At 38.2% G+C, this 17,992-nt stretch overlaps 1 protein-coding gene across 6 annotated transcripts in view; it reads right to left on the minus strand.

The window, feature by feature from the left end:
* The window catches only part of UBR2 (ubiquitin protein ligase E3 component n-recognin 2), a 114,684-nt gene that overhangs the window by 10,049 nt on the left and 86,643 nt on the right, over window positions 1-17,992 (minus strand). For 4 of the 6 annotated variants that reach the window (XM_058554365.1, XM_058554366.1, XM_058554368.1 and 1 more), the window contains 13 exons: window positions 17,145-17,344; window positions 15,437-15,530; window positions 14,478-14,639; window positions 12,874-12,977; window positions 11,890-11,968; window positions 9,328-9,476; window positions 8,862-8,917; window positions 5,626-5,722; window positions 5,299-5,366; window positions 3,444-3,579; window positions 2,801-2,891; window positions 1,594-1,724; window positions 160-268 (listed from right to left, as the gene is read on the minus strand). In XM_058554365.1, coding sequence (XP_058410348.1) covers window positions 160-268; window positions 1,594-1,724; window positions 2,801-2,891; window positions 3,444-3,579; window positions 5,299-5,366; window positions 5,626-5,722; window positions 8,862-8,917; window positions 9,328-9,476; window positions 11,890-11,968; window positions 12,874-12,977; window positions 14,478-14,639; window positions 15,437-15,530; window positions 17,145-17,344 — 1,476 coding nt within the window. Of the gene's footprint in view, window positions 1-159; window positions 269-1,593; window positions 1,725-2,800; window positions 2,892-3,443; window positions 3,580-5,298; window positions 5,367-5,625; window positions 5,723-8,861; window positions 8,918-9,327; window positions 9,477-11,889; window positions 11,969-12,873; window positions 12,978-14,477; window positions 14,640-15,436; window positions 15,531-17,144; window positions 17,345-17,992 lie in introns of those variants that run through there. The other 2 variants (XM_058554367.1, XM_058554370.1) reach the window with 2 other exon arrangements.

Genomic DNA, 17,992 nt, shown 5'->3' on the forward strand with positions numbered 1-17,992 from the left:
GCAAATCCTTAACTAAGAAGGCCTAATCACTACAGTTTGAATTACACAGATAGAATTCCGACAGGCTCACTCTCTGAGAATTTTGTAATATATGTAATAAACTGAAATTTGTTTCCGTATAACTATTCAATATAATGAAGAAAAGTGTATAATCATTACCTTTCAATCAGTAATTTTGTTATCTCACTATTTTCTTGAAAAAGGCAAATGAGGTTGGTTGGCAGGGAAAGATAGTTACATAAATGTTCAAAATGGCTTGCTCCAGAAACTGCAAATGGAGAAGAAAAGAATAATGTACATAACAACTAAGAGTAGATCCTGTATGAGAATAAGCAATAGCAGAGCTTAAAAACAAAAAAAGCACAATGAAAGAGTTCACATTTCCTACGAGTCACATATGACTCGTAGGAAGTTAACAAGATGGCACCAGAAGGGGATCCACAGAAAATGATATAATGGAGAGTAGAGTCAGGCAACTCCTATACCAAGCTGGTCACGGTTTCTTGGTGTCTCAGTTTTACCACTTGCAAAACTATTTCATGGCGTTATTTGTGAACATTAAATGACAAAAATAACATGGGTGCTCTGGAAAAGTATAAAGCAGTACACAAATATAAGATGATTTTATCACAAAAGATAGATTTAAACACCAACTGTAATCATCACTGTAAATGATCAGGATGTCTAAACTATATTCTATATGGTGCCTGGGCAACTAGCTGAATGGAGATGCCAGTCAACAAACTTTCAGAGAGCACCATGACATGCAGGGCCCCCATCTGTGCCAGGCACTATGAGATAAAGAGATACAGTGAACTTTTTTTTTTTTTTGTGAGGGAGATCAGCCCTGAGCTAACATCCGTGCTAATCCTCCTCTTTTTTTGCTGAGGAAGACCGGCTCTGAGCTGACATCTATTGCCAATCCTCCTCCTTTTTTTTCCCCAAAGCCCCCCAGTAGATAGTTGTACGTCATAGTTTTACATCCTTCTAGTTGCTGTATGTGGGACGTGGCGCCAGCATGGCCGGAGAAGCGGTGCGTCGGTGCGCGCCCGGGATCCGAACCCGGGCCGCCAGTAGCGGAGCGCGCGCACTTAACTGCTAAGCCACCGGGCCGGCCCGATACAGTGAACTTGAAGTCTACCTTTATACTACTTTCATGAAAGGAGTCAAAACTGAACATAGAAAACAACTGTGAAATAGCAAATGAATTCCACATTAAAATCAGATTTATGTGCAATTATGGGCATTCTGAACTTTAATGCTACACGTTTCAAGTTAAAAAACAGTTGTCAGTTTTCACTTTTTAAAATTAGAACCCAGTTTACGAATAATATATAATTGAACATTTTAACACTGGAAAGCAAAACTAGTACATTTTTGTACATGTAAATAGTACATTTACTGAGATCTGAATAAAATCAGATGGATACATAAATATGCATTTTTATTCTATAATTCTGGACATCACCACAGTCAATTAGCTATGTTCTAAACTTTTAACCAGTTTTCATTTTTGCAAGTTGCTTTAATTCTAAACTGCTGGAGTGCAAGACTACATACATTTCCTACCTTTTCAAAGAAATTAGAAATTACCTTGAATTTCAGGTGGGGAAGGAACTCCATTTAAGTAATGAAAAAACAAAGCAGAACACTTCAGGAAAGGCATGATTCCAGCTCTGACATTCTTCCACAGATGCCAGCCGGAGGGTATTTCTTTCAAGGCACTAAAAAAGAGAAAAGTGATAACTGAGAAATCTAATAAGAAAAGGTCATTCTAGTTATAGCACCAAGTGTGAAAACAGAGACAACTGCTATTTGGAATTGATGGTACACAGGCTTAGAAGGAGTGGGTAGCCCTGATTATTACAGGATGTTAGGTATAAATGGTGCTACAGCCTCCAAGGCTGTTATTAAAGTTTATAAAAGTAATATAGCTACAGAAAGAGAAAATTTGGAAAATAAAAAACTACCCATCATCCTAGAACTTTTTATCAGCAGGTATTATTCTGGCAAACCATTTTCATACTAATCTGTCTTAACAGTTGTAACCGTAACATATGAAATTTAAAATTAACATGTTTTTCAGATCATAAATCATAATTTTTATTGCAACTGTAATATTTTAGATCACATCAATCATAACCTACACCAAATTATTCCCCTGCAAGCAAACACTTGGATTGCTTTAAATTCTTTGCTAACATAAGTAATATCAGAGTGTACATCTTTATGCCTATAGATTTTTCTTTATGTTGAATTATTTTGTTGGTGTAGATTCTTAGAAATAGGGTAACTTAGTCAAAGAACAAGCATTGTGGTTCTTGACTTACACTGTTAAAAAGCTAAGTGAAACTGTTGTACCAAATCCCAATGACTCCAACAATAGGTGAAGTTCTAATAATTTCACTGCACTCCTGTCAGTCTTGGATATTACTTTAAAAATGTATTACGCCAATTTAATTTTGCATTTTTAAATTCCTAGTGAGACAACATATGTTTTAGAATAGCACTTTCCAAAGTAAGTTCCATGTTTCCACTAGTCTGTGCCAGATCCTCTGAGCAAAAGAAGGATTTCACGGCTAAATAAATGTGGGAAGCTCTGCACGTTACTCCTCTCTCAGAGATTTCCAATCACGTCAGTATATAAAAGTCCAGGAGTCCTGCACATCACTCCCCCATCTTCTTTTTTAAACATGTCAAGAGATGGCAATTTCCCTTATTTAACAAATGAATTCCTTTTTCTTGCTATCACCTACTAATATTTGGAGAACTGCCTCTCATGTAAAGATTACAATCTCACCTTCCTGCACATTGGTGAAGTGTTTTATACAAAGCAAGAACTGCTAATTCTTCTTCACCAGCAAGACTTTCTTGATCCATGCCATTCTCTTCTGAAAGATAAGGCAATATTAGTACTCTGTATTTGCCTATTAAGAGGATTGATGAGCACATCAATTTAAGCACTCAAATATACAGATTACGTGTGATACACTCACATATAATCACATATAATTTTCAGATTTGAAAATACTCCCACAAAACACACAGAATTTAGTCCCCCAGTGTGAGCACAGTATCGATCTCCACCATAACAAGGAACCAGCAGGCTCTGGGAGAGGAAGCCAATGTGCTTGAGGGGGCCAGGCAGCTGGCTGTGAGTAAAATCCGCTAAATATACAGCCTATGGTACTCACATATTACTAAACTTATGAAATACAAAATAAGTAAAAACATTCACATTGCTAGGGGATTTTAATAGGATAAAGGAATTTGTTTCAAAACTCTTCACGAGGATAAACAGAAAAAACAGAAAAAACAGAAAAAGTAGCCTAATTATAATTTATATATTATTCTCATCCGAGTACCTTTTTCTCCAATACCTTTTTTTCTTAAACTGAGAAAACTCAAGTACTTCCTTCAAGGAGCTGACAAAAAGGAGTTACCTGTGCACGAGGTAAGTAAGAGCTGGATGATGTGCGCCATGGTAACCAGACGGAGAATGTGAAGGTCTCCGGTGCCGAGGCTGGTCCCTGAGAAATCCTGACACTGCAGCGCAGGGAACGCGAGCACCAAGCCCACCTAGACACCAAACACAGAACATCAGACAGACTGCCTTCCTCTCACAGCGAGACACACGGCCATTTTCTTCATATGATCCCCTTCAGAGATCAGCCCCTCCTCTTAAGAAATCTTTGTTCTTAAAGGGTGCACATGTTAGAAATTCCCTAGGATTGGCTAAATGAAGTTACTTAAGAGCTATAGGTGTCCTGATGGGCACTATCATTTATCCAGTGATTCCTCTATACATGGCTTATTATTGATAAAAAGATCCCTGAAATCTTTCTAGGGAGTGAGCAGTGGAAAAACCATGGGTTTTGGACCCAGAAAGATCTAGATATAAATCCCAGCTCTTCTTATGAGCTTTCTAGACAAGTTGACACCTCTGAGCCTCAGTTTCCCTGTTGGTAAACTAGAGATAATATACACGTTTTTAATATCTAAGTAGTAAGGATGTAAGGACTAAATGAGAATGTATGGAGCTGGCCCCGTGGCTTAGCGGTTAAGTGCGTGCGCTCCGCTGCTGGCGGCCCGGGTTCCGATCCTGGGCGCGCACTGACGCACCGCTTCTCCGGCCATGCTGAGGCCGCGTCCCACATACAGCAACTAGAAGGATGTGCAGCTATGACATACAACTATTTACTGGGGCTTTGGGGGGAAAAAAATAAATAAATAAAATTAAAAAAAAAAAAGAGAATGTATGTGAAAGCAGTCAGGCACATAATAAAAGCCAGCCCTTGTGTTGCCTCCTGCTGCCTGTACGGTGGTGCTGGTGGTGGTGGTTTCCACAGGAGCAATGGGAACAATGACAATGGCTAACGTTTACTAGGGACACATTGGTCTAAGCTCTTTACATCGATTATCCTATCGAACTCTAACACAATCATTTGAGGTAGGTACCCACCAACTTAAAGGTACAGAATCTGACGCCCAGAGATTTAGGGGACTGCACTTGGGGCTACTGTGTGTGGTGGTGCACTCAGTGTCCTGTGTCAGGGGACCCAGATGAGGTGGGGCCAAAGTTCAGCCACCCACTGCTTGGCCAGTGGTGTGTCCTGGCCCCAGACTGCACCTGCTCGGAAGACATACCTTTCCCTAAATCACACAAAGGGGCTGTCTGTTGCAAAGTAGTGTGACCACAGGGCTGTATCTGCCCCAAAGCTCTGTATGGGTCAGCAGCAGCCCTGACATCACTAGTGTTATTTTCACTTCTTTGTAGATAAAAAGTATAGAGAGGTTAAATTACTGACCCCAGTCACAAAGCAAAGTAAGAGAGACAGGATTAGATACCCACGTCAAGCCTCAACTAGATTCCTTAACATTTTCTTTTTTTTTTTTTTTTTGTGAGGAGATCAGTCCTGTGCTAACATCTGCCAATCCTCCTCTTTTTTTTGCTGAGGAAGACTGGCCCTGGGCTAACATCCGTGCCCATCTTCCTCCACTTTATATGGGACGCCGCCACAGCATGGCTTGACAAGCAGTGCGTCAGTGCGCGCCCGGGATCCGAACCAGCGAACCCCGGGCCGCCGCAGCAGAGCGCGTGCACTTAACTGCTTGCGCCACCGGGCCAGCCCCTTAACATTTTCTTTTTGAGGCTCCTTGGAAAAGAATTACAATCGGAAGTGGTAAGAAAAATTCATGGTAACTCCTCCTGTCTGCCTCTACATTACTCGCCAAGTCCAAGATAAAGTTATATAGTATCATAAAGAGAATTTCAAACATAAATTACAAGATACCCACCAATAAATGAAACATGTCAATATCCAATATGCATGGAAGGTCTCCATGGCTGTCATCAGGCACCAATGCTAAATATTTAAAGAAAAATACATTAGCACATTTCATATGCCAACATAAGTAATAAATTACTTTTAAAGTGTATTTAATCTAGTTTAAATTTATCTTTTTGCAAGATATATATGAATTTATAAGCTAGAACTTGTACCTAAGACAAAAAATTTCACCAAAATATTTCTTTCATAATGGAGAGAAGTTGTACCACTAAAAACAAAATTACAGAAGATGAGAAATTACCATCACACATAGGGTACACGCATTAATACTCACATGCGAAAAGTTTACAAAAGTGTCCCTGGACCACTGCAAGTGACGCCACTGTCCAATGCGCTGCAGCAAATCTTGTTAGTGACCTGAGACAGTCATCCTGAAACGAAGAGATTGACACAATTAACAAAGAAGGCAGCATACGAAGAATTCTCTCCTTTCAGGAATGCCAGTTCAAAGCACAGCCAGTTGAAGTAAAGCTGGATGCACAATAAAAATCTCTCTAGATGGTGTGGAACTGAATATATGACATCTTTAATGTCATGTCTCTAACATGGAGTAAACGGAGTGGGAAATATCTAACCATAGGCTGAATAAACCAAAGCTATCTCCTTGCCACCATGCTGCCGATTCTCTCTGGGAAAGAAAATGACACACGCATCAAGACAGACAGCCAAGAATAGAGACTTCCAAGAACGTGAGGCAGTATTTCTTTATATTTATTCTAAAGAGATACTCTAAAATGTGGGGAACACTCCAAATATCAGGGAAACTATGTGCAAGAAGATGGTTGTACAAATCAGGGTGTCTGCAGCCGTCAAAAACTGTTATGGGGACTACGTAGCAACAACCAAGAAACTCTTGGTGTAAAGTGAAAAATAGAAGGAAGGAAACTACAAGTAAACACCAATTATAATCAAGTATAAACATGCTAATGAAAAAAGACAGACGGATGATAAGTTGATGAGTCTTTTTCTTCCTCCTTAATTCGCTATTTCCCAAATTTTCTGTAATGTTGTTTGGTTCAATAGATATTGAGGGCCTACTATACACTAGTCTTGGTTTTGAAGATCTTAAAATGAAAATTCACCCCTCCTCTTCTGCTCTCAAGGAGCTCACAGCCCTGGGGGTGGGAAGGGGAAGAAGAGGGGGCAGGAGACAAATGAAAGAGGCAGTATCACAGATGAGGGATATCCCACTCATAGGACACAACTCAGAGGTGTCCCAGGGAAGGCAAAGCTTGAAGAGCATCTTAAAGAGGAGGAGTCTGCTTAGGGCACTCTCGCAGAGGCAAAGGCCTGGGAACACGGATTTGGAAATCAGCAATGATTCTGCAAGCCTGGACCATGGATATGGGGACTGGCAGGAGGTGATAACGGAGACATAGGGTAGGAAGTTTAAGAGATATGATCAGAGGAACTCCTCTGATAATGTATTAGAAAAGAGTGAGATTCAGAGTAGACACTGCTACAAAAATCTAGGCAAGAAATGATAGGAGGCTGAACCAAACAAGCAGAAGTAGGAATGGAAAGAACGGGATAAATATGCAAGAGAGGAATTCAGTAAACTGCTGACCAACTGGATATGAACATTCAGACCAAATGATGCATCCAATAGGACTTCCAAGTTTCTAGCTTGGTCACCTGGATGGACAGTGATGACACACACTAAGACAGGGAATATATGAAGAAAAATTAATTTGGATTGTTCAATTTGAGGTGCCCTTAGAAGATCCAGGTGAAAAAAATAAAGCAGGCAATGAGATAATAGATCTAGTTTGGAGATGTACAAGTGGGAATCATTTGAATATAAGTGAAATCAGAGGCATACATGGGGCTGACCAGGGAAGAGTATCAGATGATTGAGGGTCATGGGCCGAATTCTGGGGATTTAAAACAACATTTACAGGATGGAGCAGGGAGAGCAGACTGAGAAGGAGCCTCCAGAGAGGTGGGGAGAAAACAAGGAATGTCACAAAAATCAAGAGAGAAAATGAGTTTCCGAAGAAAGTAGTTAGAATTAAATAAAATGTCAAATAAGGGCTGAAAAATGCCCAGCCACAATGATAATTAGGAGATCATTTGGTGAACTTGGTAAGAGCTGTTTCCAAAAAGCAAACAAGTGTCAGGGGTGGAAACCAAATTGCAGGGAGTGGAGAAGTGAAGGGTTAACAAGAAATTGAAGCCAGAGTATACATTATTGTTTAAAGAAGTCTTGCTGTGCATAAAATTTCTCTCTCTCTCAATATGAAACAAAATTAAAAATGGCAGGTGCTATTTCTTTATCTGTACTTAAACATTTTTTCATCACACAGTGAAATAAATAAAATGAAATATGCTTTAAAATGGCTTGGTCATAAAAAGGAAGGAAAAAGCTAAGGTGACAGATGGAAGAAAGATAACACTTAGGGCAAATCTTTCTCTATTTTGCATGTGGGCTGCCACCTCAGCGTGGCCAACAAGTGGCGTATGTCTGTGACCGGGATCCGAACCTGCGAACCTGCGCTGCCAAAGTGAAGCACACCGAACTCAACCACTACGCCATGGGGCCAGCCCCTGACCTATATTTTTAAACTGGTTTTCATTTCTTGGTTAGGCTGTAAGAACCACAACAGTGGTTCTCAATCCTGGATCCTGGGAAGCTCTTAAAAAATCTTAATGTCAGGGGCCCATCTCCAGAGACTCTGATTTAACTGACCTGTGGTAGGGCCAAGGCCTTTTTTAAGGCCTTCAGGTGATTTTACATGAATAAAATTACATGATTTTGCTCTTAAAGGCCCTTTTATGATAATTAGCTTGAACAGCAGGTGGTATATGACACTATCTGCACAGTAAAAACTAGCAAGCTTTGACTGTATACTCCTTCTTCATTCTTCTAGGCATTAAATGTATTGTTTTTACATTAATTTGTACTTATTTACATGTTGCTTATAAAAGGTAGTCAAATGTGGCAGAGGATGTGTTCTGTTTTATATTTCCAATTGTAGCATTAAAAATTCAAACACAGGGGCCAGCCCCATGGCCTTAATTAAGTTTAGTGTGCTCCGCTTTGGCGGCCTGGGTTTGGTTCCCAGGCATGGACCTACACCACTCGTCGGTGGCCATGCTGTGGTGGTGACCCACATACAAAACAGAGGAAGACTGGCACAGATGTTAGCTCAAGGTGAATCTTCCTCAAGCAAAAAGAGCAAGATTGACAACGGATGTTAGCTCAGGGTGAATCTTCTTCAGCAAAAAAAAAAATTCAAGAACAAGCACTCTGTTTTCAGTTTTTTTCCATTTTTCCATGTGTTTAACCAAGAGCCCTGGAAGAAAAGAGCTGAAGCTTATTTAAAATAAAAATCATTAAAAATTAAACCACAAACATCACTCCTTCACTATGGTTACAAAAAATGGGTTTTACTATGAAAGGATTGAACCTTGCTTAAATAACCATTTCAAGGTTTTTAAGATTAAAAAAAGCAGAACCACCAAATTCCCATTCCACCATTCTGTGAATTGAGTAAACTGATAACTTACCAGTCTGCAAGGCAAAGGACCAAACAATGGCTTATCTTCATCACTTAAAATTCTTTCTGCAGGTTAAAAATGGTTTAGAGTTTAAATTTCATGTTATGTATATTTTATCACAATTAAAAAAAAGGAAAAACTTCTTTCTGCAAAAAGCACAATATTGTCAGGTTTTGAAATATTTAAGTCATTTCACAAGATTTAACTTCGGATGTAAAGTAAAAATGAAAACACATTCATTCAACTGACAAGAAGATATAAGCACCACCAAAATGAGTTGTCTGTTGCTATGCTTAATTTATAAACTGCCAATCTAATATTTAGTCAGTATAATACATTTTCTGCTTCAAAGTCTTTATATTATTTCTTCATATTGTTGCCCACTTTAAACAGCTTATTTAAATACAGGCTTCTACACATAATTCATGTCAATGAATGCTTGTGACTTAGAGAGACACAACTCTGAATCTCTTACCTATGCTCTGGATGGTGTAGGCACAGCTACCCCAACACATTATGGGCACGCGGGGATCCTCTTCATTGGGATGAACCTTTAGTCCCACTTTATAAGTAGCAGTTCCAAATGTTTTTAGCATTTCTTTTATGCTCTCAGAATAAGGGTTCCTGAAGTAAACACGCATAGGATTAGCTCAAGACAATGTACTCACATCAATCAAATGGTGCAGTTTCTTAACATTTGCTACGTTGGAACTGAACCACTTCAACTATCTAAAGATAGTTATATGCAAAGGGAAATTAAAGATATGCAAGCTGTCCCTGCCTGAGAGGAGTTATGCTCCATTTAGGTTGGCAGGGATGAGGACCAAGGCTGAAAACAAGGTATTAGGTAAAAGTCTACATACTGAACTGTGGGACCCTTGACCTCTTTCCCTATCTTGAAAACAATGGCAATGTATACCTACTGCCACAGATTTTAGTTTCTCCAGTGAAGAATACTCAGGGGAAAGATGTTTTACACATTGACACCTGGGGGTCCCAAGAAAAAGACTGGTGGAGGCCTGATCACCTCACTGTGAGTCTCACAGGTCAGCAAGCCCCAACTTGCTCACCAGGTATCCAGTGAGCTTCTTAGTGAATGACTCTTGAATAGTCACCCAAGGACCAATAAACATTTAAGGAAAGAATCAAACATCAAAGAGATGAACCAAAACAAACAAGCAGAAAAAAAGAACTCACGGAAAATGGAGACAGTATAGAAAGCAGGAAGCGTCAAGAAAATTAGAAGATCAGACCAAGAGATCCAACAGAGAGCTAACAGTATAACTACCTCAAAAAACAGAAAAACCAAGAGGAGAAAATTATCTAAGAAACAATATAAAAAATTCTCAGAACTGAAGGACATGAATCTTCAAATTCAAAGAGTCCATTGAAAACGTAGCAAACTGAATGAAGAAAAGATTCACACACCAAGGAATATCACAGAGAAATTTCAGAACACAGAGGGTTAAAGAGAAGATCCCAACAGTTTCTAGAAGTAATAAAGTTACAAAGGAACAGGAATCAGGATGGTGTTCTCAATGAATGCCAGAAGTTAGTAAAACACTATCTTCAAAATCTAGATGAAAAATTACTTCTAATCTATAATTCTACACCTAAACCATCAATCAGGCATATGGATACAAAAACATATTTTCAGACATGAAAATTTAACACTCAGGGACGCTTTCATAGGAATCCGCTGAAAGATGCACCTGTGCAAAATGAGGGAGTAAATTAAGAAAGAGGAGGATATGAGATCCAGGGAAATAAGAGGAGCGTGGCCAGGAAAGTCTCAGGGTGACAGCTGTGCCCTGTCCTGCTTGCTGCGGGATGACAGAGGCTGTGGGCGTGTGGGAGGAGGGTTCCAGGATAGAAGATCATCTAAGGGGTCTGAGCACTTAGAAAAGCTATTGCTAGGCATCTGACAGATCTAGTGCATCATTTAGGGGAAAAAAAAGTAATACATACATAGAAAACCAAGTACATGAAAAAAACAAGGTAATTATTAGCCACAGGAAAGACAAAATAGTACAAGAAGGAACATATAATTATAACACCTAACTTATATCAGTAGAAACAAATATAACATAAAAACTGCCAACTGATTCAACCAAAAACTGTGAAATAACTCTATTGGGAGACTGGTGAGGAGCAGTGGATACGGTAGAGGTAAGAGCTGAATCCTAAACTGCCAGTCAGTCAATAGAAAGATATTGTTTCAAAACGATAAATCAAGAGACAGTCAACTAAGCATTTTAACCAGAAATATGGGAGTAAATAGCAGAAGAAAGAAACAAAATGACAGGACTGGGGATGACAACGGCAAACGTGGGAGGCATAGGACTGAAGTTTTTTCTTTTTAAGCCTTTTGGTACTTTTTTTATTGAGTTACTTAGTACACGCCAGGCACAGCTTCCAGGTGGCTTTAAATGTATTCAGTTACTTTATTCTCATAACACTTATGAGGTAGATACTAGCATCCTCACTTTACAGATGAGAAACTGAAGTATAGAGAGGTCAAGCAATTTGCACAAAGTCACACAGCTAGTAAGCAGCGCTGCTGGGAACCGAACCAAGCATCTAGCTCTAGCATCTATGCTATAATTTACTTAATTGGCTATGGGGTAAAACACAGGTGAAAATATTCTGGCTTTGATCCTGGGTTACTAAGAGGTTGGTAGGGCCATAAATAGAAGTACGGAAGTCAGAAAGAAAGCATGGGATCTGGTGGGGGAGCTGAGCAGTTTGGATTTAGATGTACTGATGAGGGGTTGTCAAGGAGACCCAGATGTGCAGTAGGGAATTAGCAATGCAGCCTCCGAGAGGCTGGTGAGAGTTAAACATGCCACACAGTTCTTAGGTTTTTATCAATACACCCACAATAAATATCATGATGTAATGCTTAAATCTCAGAATTCAAGATCAATATCCTATAGTATTTTGCTCCCTAGCTTGACAAATCATTTTTACTAACTGCTAACTTACACTTTTCATTTCAAGTGGGCCATATTTAAAAGGAATAAAATAATATACTCACTTAGGACGAAAATCAGGCCTAAACCCTTCAGGAAGCTGAAATTCATCTATATTTTCTGAGTTCTTTGAAGAGGCAGTATCTACAGAAACAAACATTTTATATTATTATTCACCAGTCACAATATTTCTATAAATTTCAGTCATAAGTTTTATTCTAAATATAGGTTAAAGAAATTTAAAAAAAACAGGAAAAATTCCCATTAATAAAAATTGACATAACATGCATTCAAAGCATGAGAAATATGGGGCCAGCCCGGTGGCACAGTGGTTGGGTTTGTGTACTCTGCTTCGGCGGTCTGGGGTTTGCAGGTTCGGATCCCGGGCACGGACCTATGCACCGCTTATCAAGCCACGCTGTGGCGGTGTGACACATACAAAATGGAGGAAGATTGGCACAGATGTTAACTCAGGGTCAATCTTCCTCATCAAAAAAAAAAAAGCATCAGAAATACTATTGCTCTAATTGACCAGGGCACCTTCTTCAGCCACCTTTGCTTTTCCTAATAGTACAGCCACTAGAACACAGCTAGGGAAGGCAAGAAAAGGAAGAGTACGCTATCTTGTTTTTATAAAGACCAATGATATAAATTCTGCTCAGACTGCTTTCCCCCAAGGTCGTAAGTGCAGTGCATGTCTATGAAACTTGGGAAGCCTTCAGTAATGCCAACAAAGTGAGTTAGCCCACCAAGAACTAAACCTAGCTCTTCAATACTCATTTATATCCCCTTCACCCTCAGAAGCTCTTCAATAAAACGGGGGACTAAGTGAGAAGTACTTATTATAAACTTCAAATGAGCTTGTGTGTTTTCAAGGAATGAGTACTGTAGTAAAGTCAAACTCAGTTCATTAAGACAAAGAAAACTAGAATAAGTCAAATTTTAAAATGAGAAGTTCACTTTTAAAATAGTCTTAATTTCTTCCCGAACTACATTTTCCAACAATCTCAGACTTTAGGGAAAAATGAAAGCTGGTTATCAGAACTTACTAGGAGTACTTTCTTCTTTCCTAAGAACCTGTAATGCTTTTATTTGCTGAGATATTGTTCTAATCCACAGAGTCAGATTTGGTTGGTCTGAAAAATTTGACCTGCTAGAAAAGATTATAGAGAGTGTTTAGTTTTCTGTTGTTGCTTAGTTTAAAATACAAAAAAACTCCTTAAATGATCACGGGCATAATATTTTAAACACACTTCAAATATTAAAAAAAAAAAAAAAAAAAGCTAGGGGAAAATCTGTTGCCTTTTAAAAAATAAGAATAGATATTTGCCAATGGAAATGAAAATGTATTATTTGTCACTATGATGCCAATAACATTATTTGCCAAAAATTTAACTTTTTTTGGTACTGGAATTTGCTAGTATTTCTAAAATATCATAATCACCACACCACCAGTAATATTTGAGTGTTTATTATGTGACAAGCATTTAGTAAAGTATTGTACAGTATTAAGTTTAATCCCTCCAAAATTCTTGTGAAATAGGTTATATTACTGTCCCCATTTTACTGAGGAAACTGAGGTTTAGGGCTTTAGAACTTGACTAAGGCCGTATAAGGGACAGATCTGGCATTCATGCCTAGCTATATCAGACACCAAAGCCCGTGTTCTTCATGACTACGTCATAATTGACTCTCACGGGTGAAAAACAAAACCTGAACCACAAAAGTGATGGGTGAAATTCAACAAAGGAGATTTCCCTTTGTATATGCAGTGAATCCTTAATCTAACAATGATTACTTTCTTTATCAGTTCAAGTGCAGATGTAGGTCAGCACCAGGGTACTCCTTTACGATTACAAAGCATTTTAAACTTTATGATTAAATAGCATTTTAAGAACATTTTGTGGTAGCATAAACTAAGACACCATAGTTTGAATTTCTAAAATTGAAGAGAAAAAAATTGACTTTGCTTTGAATTGAATCAAAATAGTAGCACAGAAATTAATAGACAACTCATATTCATAAAACTTAAATTAGTATTTGTGCATATAAGGTAGATACCATAATTCTGAACTAAGAAATGAACATAGATTTGAACAGCAGACAGTATCAAATTCACATTTGAAATGAGTATGTCCAATACTCCTACTAACTAGAAGCATCCTAAAAATTATGAAATAATAAAAATTTTCCATTTTAAATACACCAACAGATTTTCATTTTTTTGCTCAATTCCTGAAGCTATTGTTGGCTAGTAAACTGCAAAAAATTATATTTAATTGTTAGAATATTCAATAAAGTCACTTTGAACTGCCCTATCATTTACTAAGCATCTCCTGAAAAGTATGAGAGATATTTAAAGTAGGGTCCTAGAAATAAAGAAGACAGTTTTTATGAACACACAGGAATTTTATATCTTCAATAGTGTTTATGGGTGACGAAGAAACTGTTAAATTTTGGCCTGTTCCTTTCTAAAAACCAAAGTCATATTTCACAGGTCTGCTAGAAGAAATGACTAAATAAAAAGTTTGCAAAGTATCTAGAAAACATTATGCAATTACCTAGAGTGATATTTCCCCCTCTGGTTTACTATTTTATTACCTTCAAAGGAAACTATTGCTTTCATATGAAGGTTTTGTGACCCAAAACTTACTTGTTAAAAATATTTCTTGGAGGAAGCAGAAGAGGAATAACAGTATTACTCAAGCATTCGCAAAGGGGACAAAGGAATTCTCCATTTTCTACATCATAGCTTGTATGTAAGCGTAATCTCTGTTGCCTTCGCTGTTCTTTAGCTTGAACGGAATCAAAATACCTTTACAATTAGAGAACATGAGGTATCAAAAACAACGGTAACTTTTTTCAATTGAGAGCCACAAGCTTCAACATCTTAAATAATTTGTTTCCACAAACAATCCAAAAATTAAAATCTTAAAATGAACTGAATTATTTTTAACACTGGTACTTTAATTTTTGAGTTATTTTAATTATCAAAAGGGGTTAAGAGTTCTAAAACATTAAAGTTAAAAAAAAGACTGTAGTACAAATATGCATTCACCAAACAGCAAATTTCGTGGTCCCAGCGCTGTCTGGTTACTTCCCCAGGGCTGGTGGCTACTTGCCAGAGGAAGTTCATGATAACTCAATGAGCACAGTGCTAGAACAATAGTATTGATTTGTTGGTTTTGCAGACGCATAGAAAGCACCAAAGTAGAACAAATTCAAGGTTATCCCATTTTAGCTTAGGGAGCTACGACAATCTCAAGAAGTGACAAGGCAAGTACCAACACGTTCAGAATCCAGAGTTGTTCACCTTGGAAAGATATTACTCTTCTAGGATTTATCCCACTGTAAAAATCTTTTTTTTCATCCAGTCCGTTAGCTAATACAGATGCCCACATTAAAAGATATGAAGTTTCTAAGTCACTCCTTTACATGTATGACAAAGCAAATAAATTTTAATTGTTATTTATTAGGTAGTGATATGGAGTTTTTTCTTCAACATCTTTAATTCTTTCTCCTTTTTTATAGAATGGAATTTCCTTTATTTAAAAATTCAATTTTGAGTCTTTGGATAAGCTTCTCTTGACTAATATTAAGAATATAAATTACCTTTGCCAACAATGGGCATGCATAACGTGCCCACAGCTACCAGTGTGTGTTCCGCAAGACAGATCAGGGTGCATGAATAATGGATCATATTTTTCTGCATTACAAAACAAACAAACAAAAAACAAAACAAAACAAAAAACCAAGCATTTAATTTTCCTATAACAAATGTGCAACTTCAAAGTGTGAAATCCTTGATAAGGGCTTGTACACTTGAAATGAAATGCTAGTTTATTCCTTTCGTTGGAGATATCAACAATTTATGCAAGACCCTGGATTATTTAGAAAGCAAGACCCTCTAGTTTTCATCACCCTGAGCAAATGAAATATCCTTGACTTGTTAACAGAAATCGGAATTCCATATTTAAGTACATCTAATCTTTTGAACATTTCACACTTTCGGGGCACTGGGAGACTCCCAGTCCCTCCAAAAGCCCTGAGCTTGGTAAAAGGGATGTTCTTCATGGCGCTGCTTTTAACACTTCAGCGCAGCCGGCTCACAATGATCTCTAACAAAAAAGATGTTACGGCAGCCGTGGGGCGCTCCCTAGAGGAGATCCTGCCTAAAGACACTCACGCAGAGAACAGCCACGATCAGCGTGCCAGGCCCAAAGCGGCGGCAAAATACCCAGGAAAGCAGCCCAGACCAGAGGCGAAAAGGGAATTCAGGCAGAGTTGTCTGTGCTGGTGCTTTTTATTTTCAAAGGAGATGACAAATGAAGACAAACATAAGATGTGTGACTGTCTTCTTTTGGAACTTTTTGAATTCTCTATATAAATTAGTATAATATTAGAAATTCTGTAACATTCTAGAAAGAATTACTGAAGTTTAAATTTGCTGTTTATACTAGAACCGTGCAAATGCCACAGCATAAAGAAAATCTTTTAAGATATAAATCATGAAAGCATGTGAAAAATCTGCTTACAGCCAGCCAAAATTTTTTCTTCACGAAATAACAAATTAAATAAAATTGGTGACCTTATCTTTGGCCTGGAGTGAAATTTATAAATTGCCTAGTTCAAAAGACCATTTTTTAAGATGAAGCAGACCAATCTTTCTTAACCAGGTGCTTGACAGCCACACTGTGAAAATTTTCCTTACAGAGAAAAGGCAACAGGAACTGCATTACAGCCCAACTTCTCCCTTTGCTCAGACCTGCTTTCTTCCCCTCTGTTCCACAGAAGGGGATCCCAGGCTCTCCCTAACAAACGGCTGCGTGGTAATCTCCATCTCAAGAATCTGCTTTCTGGGGAACCCTATCTGTGATATTATCACTACTCTAAATCTGGCCCAAGGATTGCTTCTCACATAGGTAACTGACACAACTGTTCTCGAGAGATTCCACTTTGGATCCATCCATGAAGCAAAATTATTATTATTGTTATTTCAGTGTGTCAATTGATTATTAGGACTTTCCAAACATGTTGAAGAATCGGAAAGACTGTTAAGCACCAAAGTATGTTAATACTATATCACAAAGAAAGGCTGTCCTTTGAATCCCTGCTATTCACCAGCTGTGTAATTCAGGAATGATGCTTAACATTCTGGAGCGTTTCTACATCTGTCACGTGGGGAATTACTGCCTAATTTACCTGCCTAAGACACCACCAAGCCTACAGAGTTATGAGGTTAATAAAATTGCTGTATATCACCAGACACACTAAATGGCAGTCATTATTAACAGAAAGGAGAGGATGCGGCTGGACTTACCCGGATCCTGAATAAATTTACTTCTGTTTTTTGATAATACAGTTGATCTTTGAACAAATGCTGCCAGGACCATTGCCTTGCTTTCCACATTCACCTCTTGCTCCTCTTGACACAATATACAGGTAACAAATTGTCTCTGTTCAGGGACCTGAGTTTGTGCTGGGCCCAATGCTGTAAGTGTCATATCTGAAACCACAGGGCTGCAATAAAAAGGTTATGAGTGTAATTAATGAGCCTAAGAAGTTTTCATATAATCATAAAAGAGTAGACTCCAGGTATGTACATATTCAACACATATGATTTTGATGACTTGAATTGCCAGAAGTCTTTCATATGTATCAAAATCATCTTTTTTAATCCCCACAGCAATCCAATATGTAACACAGAAGCCAGACACTCAGTTAACTGAGCCTAGTGTACTCATTCTTTTATGAATGTCAAGGGTCTTCTGTATAACATATCATTGTAAGTATACGCATGAATTATCTTACCTATAGTCAAAGATACTCGTAAACATACACTACTGAGCTCAGATTTCTAAGATTAATTCCTCTAACTGGAGGCCACAAAATTTACCCATCTACTCTTCTAAATTATTTTGGATTAAAAGTGTACTTACAAGGAAAAAAAAGCAACATCTTTTCCCAGTTGAGAACCATTGGTGAAGAGATTAAACAATTTTGATTATGGGGCCAGCCCTGGTTGCCTGGGTTCGGTTCCCAGGCATGGACCTACACCACTTGTTTGTCAGTGGCCACGCTGTGGTGGCAGCTCACATACAAAAAGAGGAAGACTGGCAGCAGATGTTAGTTCAGGGTGAATCTTCCCTAGCAAAAAAAAAAAAAAAA

The sequence above is a fragment of the Diceros bicornis genome, chromosome 14, assembly GCF_020826845.1.
Source record: "Diceros bicornis minor isolate mBicDic1 chromosome 14, mDicBic1.mat.cur, whole genome shotgun sequence".
Lineage (NCBI taxonomy): Eukaryota > Metazoa > Chordata > Mammalia > Perissodactyla > Rhinocerotidae > Diceros > Diceros bicornis.